Raw genomic sequence first — 12,557 nt, forward strand, 5'->3', positions numbered from 1 at the left:
CTAAGGATGGTTAACAAAAATATGTTGGTCGTATCGACCGCGACTTGCCAGATATTAGTAATACAAGCTCACTCTGACAAACTTTTAGTTAAACTTTGCTTGGAAAACGAAAACGTAACAAACTGACTTACATGTATGTAGAGGGTGATTGTTTATATTTTACTTCATACCTAACTTCGTTAATTTTTGATGTGACAGACAGCATAGTTGCAGTATTTTTCCCGAATCGCCAGAATCTGATTGATCACTTGTCAATTTTTTGACATATCCTTGAATTATGATTGATTTTCTGATTTCAAATATGCATCTATAGTTGATCAAAGTTAGGTTGGTTACTTTTTTAAAATTTAAATCAAGGAATTTATGACAGGTCACGTAACTGTAGACTGTCAAATTTGCCTTCATGTAGCTATAAAATTTATTTTTAATGTTACGTCAATTGAATTCAGACAGAAATTAACAAATTACCGAGAGAAAAATGTGTTTTACTGTCTTACGTTAAACTATATAAATTTTGATATTTGTCAAATAGTTTGACAGCTGTCATGTGATCCCACCTGCGCCAAAAATTGACACACTAGTGACAAACTATAAAATACAAATTTTCAACCCCGCTGGCTGTTAAAATAATGAGCTTGTTTTGATAATTATGATAGTTGTCACGTGACCATACACTGTCAACATTCCCTTCATGAAGCTATAAAGTGAATTTTTAAGGTTATATCAATTGAAGTTATACAGAAATCGACCAATTACCGAGTAAAAAATGTCCTTTATTATTTTACGCTAAAGTAAACGAGTGTTGATATTTGTCTAGAAGTGTAACGGCTGTGAAAAGATGACAGACGAGTGACAACTGTCAAAGTTTAGCTCATCAAACTAAAAAAAAACACGTTACGACGTTGTCACGTGATCGTAAAATGTCAACATTTCCTTCATGAAGCTGTAAAGTGCATTTTTAAGGTTATATCATTGAATTGGCCAGTAATTATGAAAAGGATTTTTCTAGATGAATGACATATCTAGCGATACACTTTTTCAAATCCGTAAAACCTAAAGTATTCAACTTAAGGGGAAATTTGAGTAGATTGTAGATTTGTAGCTGTCGGGGTGATAATGTACTGCGGCCATGAGGCCTCTTGTACAGCTGAGTCAGTTTTAGAGAGGAAATCTCCCCATCATTGATAATGCTGCTACCACACAGGTTGGTCCTTGCGTTTGAGTTTACATCACACTCACACAGCAGGTGTTCAGGAGTTTCTTCCTCACAGAATTTGCAGTCTCCGTGATTTCCTAGGCTCATCCGCTTCAGGTGGCCTCTCAAGCGACAGTGTCCTGAGAGTTTTTTTTTACTCAATTTTACCAATTCATTACTCCTTTCCCGGTTCTCACCTCCAAGAAGTTTCTTAGTCCAGTGAGTTGTACCCAGAGCTTGGCTGTTTCGTGTTCCTCCTTCAATTTGAGCTCGTGTTTACAGGTGACATCCCCCAAGCCACAGAAGGGTTCTGGTCCAGTAAACGGAGTCTCGGCCTCTTTTTTTAGCCAGAATGTTGGCTTTCTCATTTCCCTCAATTTCTCTGCCACAGAGCAAGGTGACATTATTTCTGCCTAGTTCCTTGAGTTTGCCTAACATTCCCATACCATTTTAGAGCTGACTATGGGTGATAGCCGTTGTCAATGCTGAACTGAGCGCATCTTTCGGGTATTTACCCACTAGTTCCGAGAATTTGGTTCTTGGCCCAAACACTCCGGCTCCTGTTTGTCTTCTGCATACCAATTAATGATGTGTTCGCCCAGACGGTAAGTAACAGATTCATTGGTCCACTCATTCTTGTGGCTTAACTTAGTGAAGAACGTACTTCCAAAGTTAAATTTCCTGATAGTTTCATCTTTTGGATACATCAGATGTCTAATGCTTTTTGATAGAGATATCCAAGCTCTTCTACTTACCACCGTTCTGCCTCAGCGGCTCCTTGCACAGTGAGGTGCAACGGTGTGAGTTCAAACATGACCTCCATTGCCGCTGTAGAACATGATCTCATGGCTCCTGTTATGCATAGGCATGCCAGTCTTTGTACTTTGCTAAAAGTTTGCCTAGCAGTACCTTGTCTGATTTTATTGTAGCAAGCAGCCGCCTCATACGTAATAATGGAAGTAATCATGGTGATATACATCCATCTCAGAATGCTCTCATGGCTCCTGTTATGCATAGGAATGCCAGTATTTGAAATTGGCTAATAATTTGCCTAGCAGTACCTTGTCTGATTTTATTGTAGCAAGTAGCCGCCTCATGCCAGGCTTCTGCACACCATTAAGGCCATTGTGGCTTTACTGACAGTTTCCTGAATGTGCCTGTTCCAAAGAAGTTTGTGATCTAGTGTTATTCCTAGAAATTTAACTTCTTGCTTGAATTCTAAGAATTCTCCAGATATCTGGATAGTTTTCAGAGTCGCCAGCTTCCTTCTTCTTGCTAATGGAACAACAGTGGTTTTGGCTGGATTTATAGTCAGCCCCATGGCAATGCACCATCTTTCAGTGACTTTGATTCCTGCTTGTACCAGTTCACATAAATTGGGTACATACTTGCCGTAAAACTTTTACTGAATCGCAATACGAATCCCGCAAAAGAAATTGTATACATTTTATATAGTAATTTAAGTTTTAAATGTGAAACCTAACATCAATCGTTTATCCATTATTCTTAAGAGACTTCCTAAGGAATGAGCATTATTTGTCTTCAAAAGGGAAATGTTAGACTGGTTACAGTTAAATGTTGAACCTTTAGCTCCTAACTAATCGTTATAGAAATGTAATAAACAGATTGGCCTAACAAACAAGAAATATTATGTGAATAACTTTTCAAAAAAATTGGTTCCTTAGCTTTTCTCCACAGAGTTACCAATAAAACCCATTTAAAATGGCATTGATTCAGCTTCAGAGGTTTATCATGATCGTGTTAGGCACATTCTGCTGCAGGACTTTATTTTATAGGTTTTGCAACAGCGTAGTAAAACTCATCATATCTATTCGTCCTTCAAAAGTTACATTTTTATTACTAGTTGGCAACGTACAGCTAGTCATATAACCTTTAAGAAAAAAATCACTTGTCAAAACTGTACAGGGCGTAAAATTTCATGGATAGGGTAGATTAACACACTTAATGTGCATGTGAATGAAACCAAAATACTCAAAAAGGATATTATAGGATTTTAATTACCTCTCACATAACTTGGAAAATATCCAAACATCATTTTCGCCAAATTGCAGAATGTAAGACTTAAAAACGTATCAGTCGATTATAATATTAATTGAATAAACGAAAGCTTCAGCACAGACTAATCAATTGACACTTATTAGGTGTGCATTTAGATGACTCTCTTTAAAATAGTTAAACTTAATAGAAAATGTCATTAGTAGTTAATATTCAGGATGTATTATCTATAAAATGCGCCGATAACGTTTTGAATGATTGCTTTATCGATCTCGTTCCGTTAATCTAATTAGATTATTAATAAGAGGGTTATCAAATATTTTTGTACCTAATGTAAAAAATATTATGTATATTAACATCGAAAATTGATTTTAATTCGGTCGTTTCCGTACTATTGGTTTAATTAGAAAATATTTTACTTAAACTTTTCGTGAACGTCTAATTTGCATTATAAACTATATAAAAATTTTATTTTTTTTTATATATTTTTTTATATCCAGTGATGTAGGACATGACAAGATACATCTAGTCCAAATTTGAGCTAAATATCTCTAAAACTGTAAGAACTATAAAGCAAAAACTAAAAAATATATAAAACTTTAACTCCCTGTATTTCTTTAACGCAGCTTTCCTCGAATATAGTTTATAATGCAAACTCATATTATTTTTCGATTCTCTATCGCTCTTTGAAGTTTCCGCGATGAAAACTGGACCACCCTGTATATGCTAAACAAGGTGGTCAAAAGACAATTTCAAGGACTACAAATTGGTATATTGGTACAAATTAGTATATATAAAACTACCCTGTAACTGTCAAAATAACAGAGTTATGGGCTGTCAAAGTGAAAACCGTCAAAATCAAACTTTACAGCAAACAACTTAGGTTTAACAGTAAATAACTCAGTTATTCGACGTTTTAGGTAAAAACGCTATACAGGGTGGTCAAAAGATAATTTCAAGGGCTACAAATTGGTATATTGCACTACCCTATAAATCTCAAAGACTCATGGACGTCAATCAACCAACATATGTAGCCTTCCTCGATTATAACAAAGCTTTCGACAAAGTCCGCCATAATCACCTCATAAAACTCATGAGAGATAAAAACATTGACAGGAATGATATCAGGATAATAACATATCTCTATTTTAACCAGACTGCCAAAGTTTCGGTGCAAAATGAACTTTCAGAAGAGATAAAAATAAAACGTGGAGTAAGACAAGGATGCTTGCTCTCACCATTACTCTTCAATCTGTATTCAGAAGACATAGTACAAGAAGCACTGGAAAATCAAAAAACAACGGGAGTGAAAGTTAATGGGAAGGTTATAAACAACCTCAGATACGCGGATGACACAGTACTAATAGCAGAAACCCTGGAAGAACTGCAAAGGCTGATAGATCTAGTAGTACAGATCAGCGAAGAAAGGAGGCTCACACTGAACACCAAAAAGACTAAATTTATGACAATCACAAAACACCAGCAACAGCGAGAAACATTATGGATCAAAGGGGAGCCAGTGGAGAAAGTCCGCAAATACGAGTACTTGGGAACAATTGTAAATGACAATAATGATTATTCACAAGAAATAAGATCAAGAATCGGAAGGGCTAGATCAGTGTTTAATAAAATGAGGAATGCATTAACCAGAACAGATCTTAGTCTACATCTTAAAATCAGAATGCTTAAATGCTACATATTTCCAGTACTATTATATGGAATGGAAGCCTGGACGCTTAAGAAGTGCGACACTGACCGGCTGGAAGCATTCGAGATGTGGGCATATCGAAGAATCCTCAGAATAAGCTGGGTGAGCAGAACAACGAACAAGGAGGTGTTGAGAAGAATGGGAAAGGAGAAGGAAATAATCAACACAATCAAAATCAGAAAATTGCAATATCTGGGCCACGTGATGAGAGGGGAGAGGTACACACTGTTGCAAACTATTATACAAGGAAAAATACAGGGTAAAAGAAGTATAGGAAGAAGACGCATCTCCTGGTTGAACAACCTAAGGCAGTGGTACAACAGTAGCTCTGTTGATTTGTTCAGATCCGCAGCTTCAAAGATAAAAATCGCCATGATGATAGCCAACCTTCTTAAAGGAGACGGCACGTAAAGAAGAAGATAATTGTCAGGATAAGAGAGAAGAATAACCAAGTTATTTGACAATACAATGGAGTAGTTTACATGGTGATTCATTGAGTTTTTAACATTCTTGTAACTTGTTTAATTTTTATTTTATCAAAAATTACCAAATATGAATCTTGTAGATATTTGCGTCTACTTTATTCCTAGATAATCCATCAGTATACAGGGTATCCCAAATTTGACCAACAAACCAAACTTATAATTTTTTATTTGATTTTTAGAATCTACGTCAAATTCTAGGCCTACTTGATGTAAAATATTAGTATAGATATTCAATTGTCAAAAAAGTCACTTTGATTGAGCAAAATCCAAAATGCTAGCCGTTAGTATAGTAGGCTCAAAAAATCCCTAATTTAGACTAAATTTTCGTGCACTTTTCCAGAAAATCGTCCATAACTCGCTTATTTGAAACACCCCGTATAAAACCACCGTACAACAAAAGAAAGCTAATAAATGGTGCTATCACGTGACGTTGAGCGGGCACGGCTAAGTTGTTCCGTTTAGCCGCTAGAGGGTGTCAAAGTTGACTCTAGTTTTTTGCAGTTTTTGCTCAATATCTCAGGAAGGTTTCAGGTTAGAGGTCTGAAATTTGTACCACAAACGCACACCGATGGGGTGCAACATAACAAAATTATTAATCTCGTTATTAAAACGTGTCCAATGGTGTTAGGTCGGGACTATTTGCTGGCCAGCTTGTTGTTTCAAATTTCCAAAGGGGTTAATTTTAAGTGTAAATTTTGACATTACCATAATTTTGCCGTTTTTTTTTTTCGAAATTTAAAAAAAAATTATATTTTTAAAAGTGTTGATGTTAGGTATACAACATTAAATATAGAAAATATTGCAAATAATAGTCGGAATCAGAATATTAAATAATATGATGGGAGTATTCATTTAAAAAAACATAACTTTGTGTCATATAGCAATTTTGATCCACTCTACGTATTAAAAAGTAAATCCTGCAAAACCTTCAAGTCGTGGACTATAACTTTTATATTTGACATTTTTCGATAAAGTTAATAGTTGATGAGATAAGGATAAGAGCAAATGTAACCAATCACCCTGTACGTACCATGGGCCGAAAAAGACCCTTCGCCGGGCATAATCTTCTTCTTTCAGCCCTTTGTACGTAATTAACTATTTCAGCACTTCATTGATCTGGCTCTAAGTTATCTTTTAATTTTTCTACATCAATAATTTTAAACGTCTACATCGCAGAACAATCCGCCACAAAACAAAAATTTCAACCCACAAGAGTATTGGAAAAAAAATTATTACCTTTAAGAGTTAAGAAATCCGTCTCGTACTTCTTAAGTTTCTTCACTTTAATACTGCAAGCGTGCTTGATAAGTTGCTTAGCCGCTTCTTCGCTTCTGCACTTTTTCGGCAACGACACTCGGAAATATTTTAAAATTCCCTCAAAGTCCAACTGTAGGAGATCCCTTTTGCACTCCGTTAAAAGAGCCAACGCCATTTGAAATAGGGTGTCAATACCTGCCATCATCAGAATAAATTGTATTAGTGTTGATAGACCGGGTGATTCTATATTAGAAGTATCTAGAAAATTTCAGCTTTCTAAGAGGCCTCCTGTAGACAGGGTGAATTTTTGAACCAAACCATCTTAACAAATTAGCAAATTAAAACACTAAGACATTCCAAAATGTGCTGCTCCGTTCATGAGGAACCGATCTTGTAGAAACTTTGCACATTTCTTAAACCCACTTTCCTTTAATTATACTGAAAATGTCTGCTTTTTAAGTGTCCTTCTGTAGAAAGGGTGAATTTTTGAACAAAACTATCTTAACAAATTAACAAATTAAAACACTAAGACATTCCAAATTGTGCTGCTCCGTCCCTGAGGAACCGATCTTGTAGAAACTTTGCACATTTATTAAACACACTTTCCTTTAATTATACTGAAAATGTCTGCTTTTTAAGTGTCCTTCTGTAGAAATGGTGAATTTTTGAACAAAACCATCTCAACAAATTAACAAATAAAAACACTAAGACATTCCAAATTGTGCTGCTCCGTCCCTGAGGAACCGATCTTGTAGAAACTTTGCACATTTATTAAACACACTTTCCTTTAATTATACTAAAAATGTCTGCTTTTTAAGTGTCCTTTTGTAGACAGGGTGAATTTTTGAACCAAACCGTCTTAACAAATTAACAAATAAAAACACTAAGACATTCCAAATTGTGCTGCTCCGTTCATGAGAAACCGATCTTGTAGAAACTTTGCACATTTATTAAACACACTTTCCTTTAATTATACTGAAAATGTCTGCTTTTTAAGTGTCCTTTTGTAGACAGGGTGAATTTTTGAACAAAACCATCTTAACAAATTAACAAATAAAAACACTAAGACATTCCAAATTGTGCTGCTCCGTTCATGAGGAACCGATCTTGTAGAAACTTTGCACATTTATTAAACACACTTTCCTTTAATTATACTGAAAATGTCTGCTTTTTAAGTGTCCTTCTGTAGAAAAGGTGAATTTTTGAACAAAACCATCTTAACAAATTAACAAATAAAAACACTAAGACATTCCAAATTGTGCTGCTCCGTTCATGAGAAACCGATCTTGTAGAAACTTTGCACATTTATTAAACACACTTTCCTTTAATTATACTGAAAATGTCTGCTTTTTAAGTGTCCTTCTGTAGAAAAGGTGAATTTTTGAACAAAACCATCTTAACAAATTAACAAATAAAAACACTAAGACATTCCAAATTGTGCTGCTCCGTTCATGAGGAACCGATCTTGTAGAAACTTTGCACATTTATTAAACACACTTTCCTTTAATTATACTGAAAATGTCTGCTTTTTAAGTGTCCTTCTGTAGAAAGGGTGAATTTTTGAACAAAACCATCTCAACAAATTAACAAATTAAAATACTAAGACATTCCAAATTGTGCTGCTCCGTTCATGAGGAACCGATCTTGTAGAAACTTTGCACATTTCTTAAAACACACTTTCCGTTAATTATACTGAAAATGTCTGCTTTTTAAGTGTCCTTCTGTAGAAAAGGTGAATTTTTGAACAAAACCATCTTAACAAATTAACAAATAAAAACACTAAGACATTCCAAATTGTGCTGCTCCGTTCATGAGGAACCGATCTTGTAGAAACTTTGCACATTTATTAAACACACTTTCCGTTAATTATACTGAAAATGTCTGCTTTTTAAGTGTCCTTCTGTAGAAAAGGTGAATTTTTGAACAAAACCATCTTAACAAATTAACAAATAAAAACACTAAGACATTCCAAATTGTGCTGCTCCGTTCATGAGGAACCGATCTTGTAGAAACTTTGCACATTTATTAAACACACTTTCCGTTAATTATACTGAAAATGTCTGCTTTTTAAGTGTCCTTCTGTAGAAAAGGTGAATTTTTGAACAAAACCATCTTAACAAATTAACAAATAAAAACACTAAGACATTCCAAATTGTGCTGCTCCGTTCATGAGGAACCGATCTTGTAGAAACTTTGCACATTTATTAAACACACTTTCCGTTAATTATACTGAAAATGTCTGCTTTTTAAGTGTCCTTCTGTAGAAAAGGTGAATTTTTGAACAAAACCATCTTAACAAATTAACAAATAAAAACACTAAGACATTCCAAATTGTGCTGCTCCGTTCATGAGGAACCGATCTTGTAGAAACTTTGCACATTTCTTAAACACACTTTCCGTTAATTATACTGAAAATGTCTGCTTTTTAAGTGTCCTTTTGTAGAAAAGGTGAATTTTTGAACAAAACCATCTTAACAAATTAACAAATAAAAACACTAAGACATTCCAAATTGTGCTGTTCCGTTCATGAGGAACCGATCTTGTAGAAACTTTGCACATTTATTAAACACACTTTCCTTTAATTATACTGAAAATGTCTGCTTTTTAAGTGTCCTTCTGTAGAAAAGGTGAATTTTTGAACAAAACCATCTTAACAAATTAACAAATAAAAACACTAAGACATTCCAAATTGTGCTGCTCCGTTCATGAGGAACCGATCTTGTAGAAACTTTGCACATTTATTAAACACACTTTCCTTTAATTATACTGAAAATGTCTGCTTTTTAAGTGTCCTTCTGTAGAAAAGGTGAATTTTTGAACAAAACCATCTCAACAAATTAACAAATAAAAACACTAAGACATTCCAAATTGTGCTGTTCCGTTCATGAGGAACCGATCTTGTAGAAACTTTGCACATTTATTAAACACACTTTCCTTTAATTATACTGAAAATGTCTGCTTTTTAAGTATCCTTCTGTAGACTGGGTGAATTTTTGAACCAAACCGTCTTAACAAATTAACAAATAAAACCAGTAAGACATTCCAAATTGTGCTGCTCCATCCCTGAGGAACCGATCTGGTTGAAACTTTATAAAGTTTTTCAACCATATGGTATTGTCTAACTGAAGACAAAAGGACACATCAGCGAACCTTTCAGGACTTGAGAACTTAATTATTGTATAGAGTAGGGTTTGAACAAATCTACCATTTTTATGAAATATCCAAGAAACGGTGCAAGACAGTTATAGGAAAGAATAATTCAAAAATGAGATAGTTGGCTGATATGGCAACACCGCAAAATCCAAAATAATTTAAAAAGAGTGTCACACTCCAAGTTTTAACGAAAAATATTGAGCCGTTCTCCATATACTTCTAATATACCATCAGCTTGAATCACCCTATTCAGTGTAATTCAAATTCGACCCTCACCATTGTGATCTCAGAAACCATAAGAGATACGAGAAAGTTTAAATTGGGGCAAAATTGCACAAGTTAAAGCTCAACCAAATGCTGTTTCAAAAATTTTGATTTTCCCAGTACTTCCGAAGATATCCGCAAAAAACTGAAAATTTGATTTTTTATTTTTATTTATTTCTAACCTTATTTGAAGAGATATCCCAAAACTAAAAGAATCTTTTCATTGCCACTTTTTCCTAGCTATTCGATGATGGATTGAAATTTGTCACACGACGTTTCGTTTTTAGGCAGTCATCATCAACTTTCTTTTTTCTTAGGGGCGCTATATTGATTTTTAGCCCACCAAATAGTACGTTTTATTCTGATTTTAGTGATGTATAACAACTTGACTTGCTCTAATAATCGTCCGAATTATCGTGTTCACAAGTACTGTCAAATAATGACATTTCATAAAAAGTTTACATTAATTAGTTTTTATTGAATTATTTTGTCATTTATGAGTCAAATCATAAGTTATTATACATCAGTAAAATCAGAATAAAACATACTATTTGGTGGGCTAACAATCCAATATGGCGCCCATAAGAAAAAAGAAAGTTGATGATGACTGACAGAAAACGAAACGTCGTGTGGCAAATTTGAATCCATCATCGAATAGCTAGGAAAAAGTGGCAATGAAAAGATGTTTTTAGTTTTGGGATATCTCTTCAAATAAGGTTAGAAATAAATAAAAACAAAAAAGCAAATTTTCAGTTTTTTTCGGATATCTTCGGAAGCACTCGGAAAATCTAAATTTTTAAAACGGCATTTGCTTGAGCTTTAAATTGCGCAACTTTGCCCCAATTTAAACTTTCTCGTATCTCTTATGGTTTCTGAGATGATCCCAATGGTGAGGGTCGAATTTGAATTACCCTGTATATTACATAAAAAATGCTTGTCCGGCTCGAAAATATTAAGTTTTTCCAAATAATTTTCAAGGTTACTAAAAACGTTCATGGTTCGTTTTCGAAGGACCACCCTGTAGAAGAAACAACGTGCATTAACTTACCTTGTAAAAGAAAAACGTCAATAATGTGAAAAACAAAATACAATGGAAATCTGGCAGTGAATAGAGTTAAAAACCACTGGGAAGCAAACATATGTGTTTCTATTCGGTGTTCTTTAAAGTGGTTCCAAAGAGGACTTAATTGTTCTTCCATCAGCCTGAAAAGAGAAAGTACCACTTCACTTTAAAATAATCTTCAAGCAAAACTGACGTATTAAAACATTTTTACGCGTACAAAAGACTGAAAATCGTTTGTGCGTAAAACGATGCAACTTGGACCGAATAAAAACTAACTTCTTTTAGCCGTTTGAAAGTAAATAACATATTTAAAATTATCATCATACCTGTTTAATTGGTAGAGGCGTAGATATAGATTTTCGAAACCCTGCTTGTAGAAATCTCTTAGCTTGTAATCGTACATCAATTTGACGAGTACACAAAAAGCTTGTTCTTCAGGCATCTGAAAGCAACTTATCGTAAGAATTCCTGGTGGAAAATCGCAAATGATTAGAAACTAAAATAAAATGAACGATCTGTACTTAAAGACAAATATGACACTCTCTAGAAAGTTAAACCACAGACTGTGGGTATTTTGCATTCATTATAATTATAAGAAGATTTTTAGATGTCTTTTGGTTGTCACACTAGAGCTGGAAGATTTCTAGATGTCTTTTGGTTGTCGAAATAGTCGTGGGAAAGTTCTTACTGCCCTTAAGTAGTCAAATGAAACTCAGGAGAGCTTCTTTCTGGCTTCTAATAGTCAAAAATTCTGTTTGGAGGGCTTTTTAATAGTTTTTAAGTTGTCTAGCTACCACTAGAAGATTTTCAGATCTTTTGGTTGTCACACTACAGCTGGAAGATTTCTAGATGTCTTTTGGTTGTCAAAATAGTCGTGGGAAGCTTCTTACTGCCCTTAAATAGTCAAATGAAACTCAGGAGAGCATTTTTCTGTCTTCTAATTGTCAAAAATTATGTTTGGAGAGCTTTTCAATTGTCATTAAGTTGTCTAGCTACCACTAGAAGATCTTTAGGTCTTTTGGTTGTCACCCTACAGCTGGAAGATTTCTAGAAGTCGTTTGGTTGTCAAAATAGTCGTGGGAAACTTCTTACTGACCTTATGTAGTCAAATGAAACTCAGGAGAGCTTCTTTCTGTCTTCTAATTGTCAAAAATTCTATTTGGAAGGCTTTTTAATTGTCTTTAAGTTGTCTAGCTACCACTAGAAGATCTTTAGGTCTTTTGGTTGTCACACTAGAGCTGGAAGATTTCTAGAAGTCGTTTGGTTGTCGAAATAGTCGTGGGAAGCTTCTTACAGTCCTTAAGTAGTCAAATGAGACTCAAAAGGCTTCTTTCTACCTTTCAATAGACAAAAATTCTGTTTGGAGGGCTTTTTAATTGTCTTTAAGTTGTCTAGCAACCACTAGAAGATTTTTAG

At 34.5% G+C, this 12,557-nt stretch overlaps 1 protein-coding gene and 2 long non-coding RNA genes across 9 annotated transcripts in view; 1 reads left to right on the forward strand and 2 right to left on the reverse strand.

The window, feature by feature from the left end:
• The window catches only part of GAPcenA (GTPase activating protein and centrosome-associated), an 81,531-nt gene that overhangs the window by 14,947 nt on the left and 54,027 nt on the right, over positions 1-12,557 (reverse strand). For all 7 annotated transcript variants that reach the window (XM_081972495.1, XM_081972494.1, XM_081972493.1 and 4 more), the window contains 3 exons: positions 11,468-11,583; positions 11,127-11,281; positions 6,641-6,856 (listed from right to left, as the gene is read on the reverse strand). In XM_081972495.1, coding sequence (XP_081828621.1) covers positions 6,641-6,856; positions 11,127-11,281; positions 11,468-11,583 — 487 coding nt within the window. The remainder of the gene's footprint in view (positions 1-6,640; positions 6,857-11,126; positions 11,282-11,467; positions 11,584-12,557) is intronic.
• LOC145724330 (uncharacterized) overlaps positions 1-12,557 on the forward strand; it is a 111,200-nt gene that overhangs the window by 3,179 nt on the left and 95,464 nt on the right. The window lies entirely within an intron of this gene.
• On the reverse strand, positions 8-3,345 carry LOC145724329 (uncharacterized). The gene is made up of 3 exons (XR_014176982.1): positions 3,218-3,345; positions 1,393-3,086; positions 8-1,335 (listed from the first exon to the last, which is right to left on the reverse strand). It is a non-coding gene; the product is annotated as an uncharacterized LOC145724329 (long non-coding RNA).

The sequence above is a fragment of the Ips typographus genome, linkage group LG2 (assembly GCF_016097725.1).
Source record: "Ips typographus isolate SLU linkage group LG2, UJ_Ityp_2.0, whole genome shotgun sequence".
NCBI classification, from domain to species: Eukaryota; Metazoa; Arthropoda; class Insecta; order Coleoptera; family Curculionidae; genus Ips; species Ips typographus.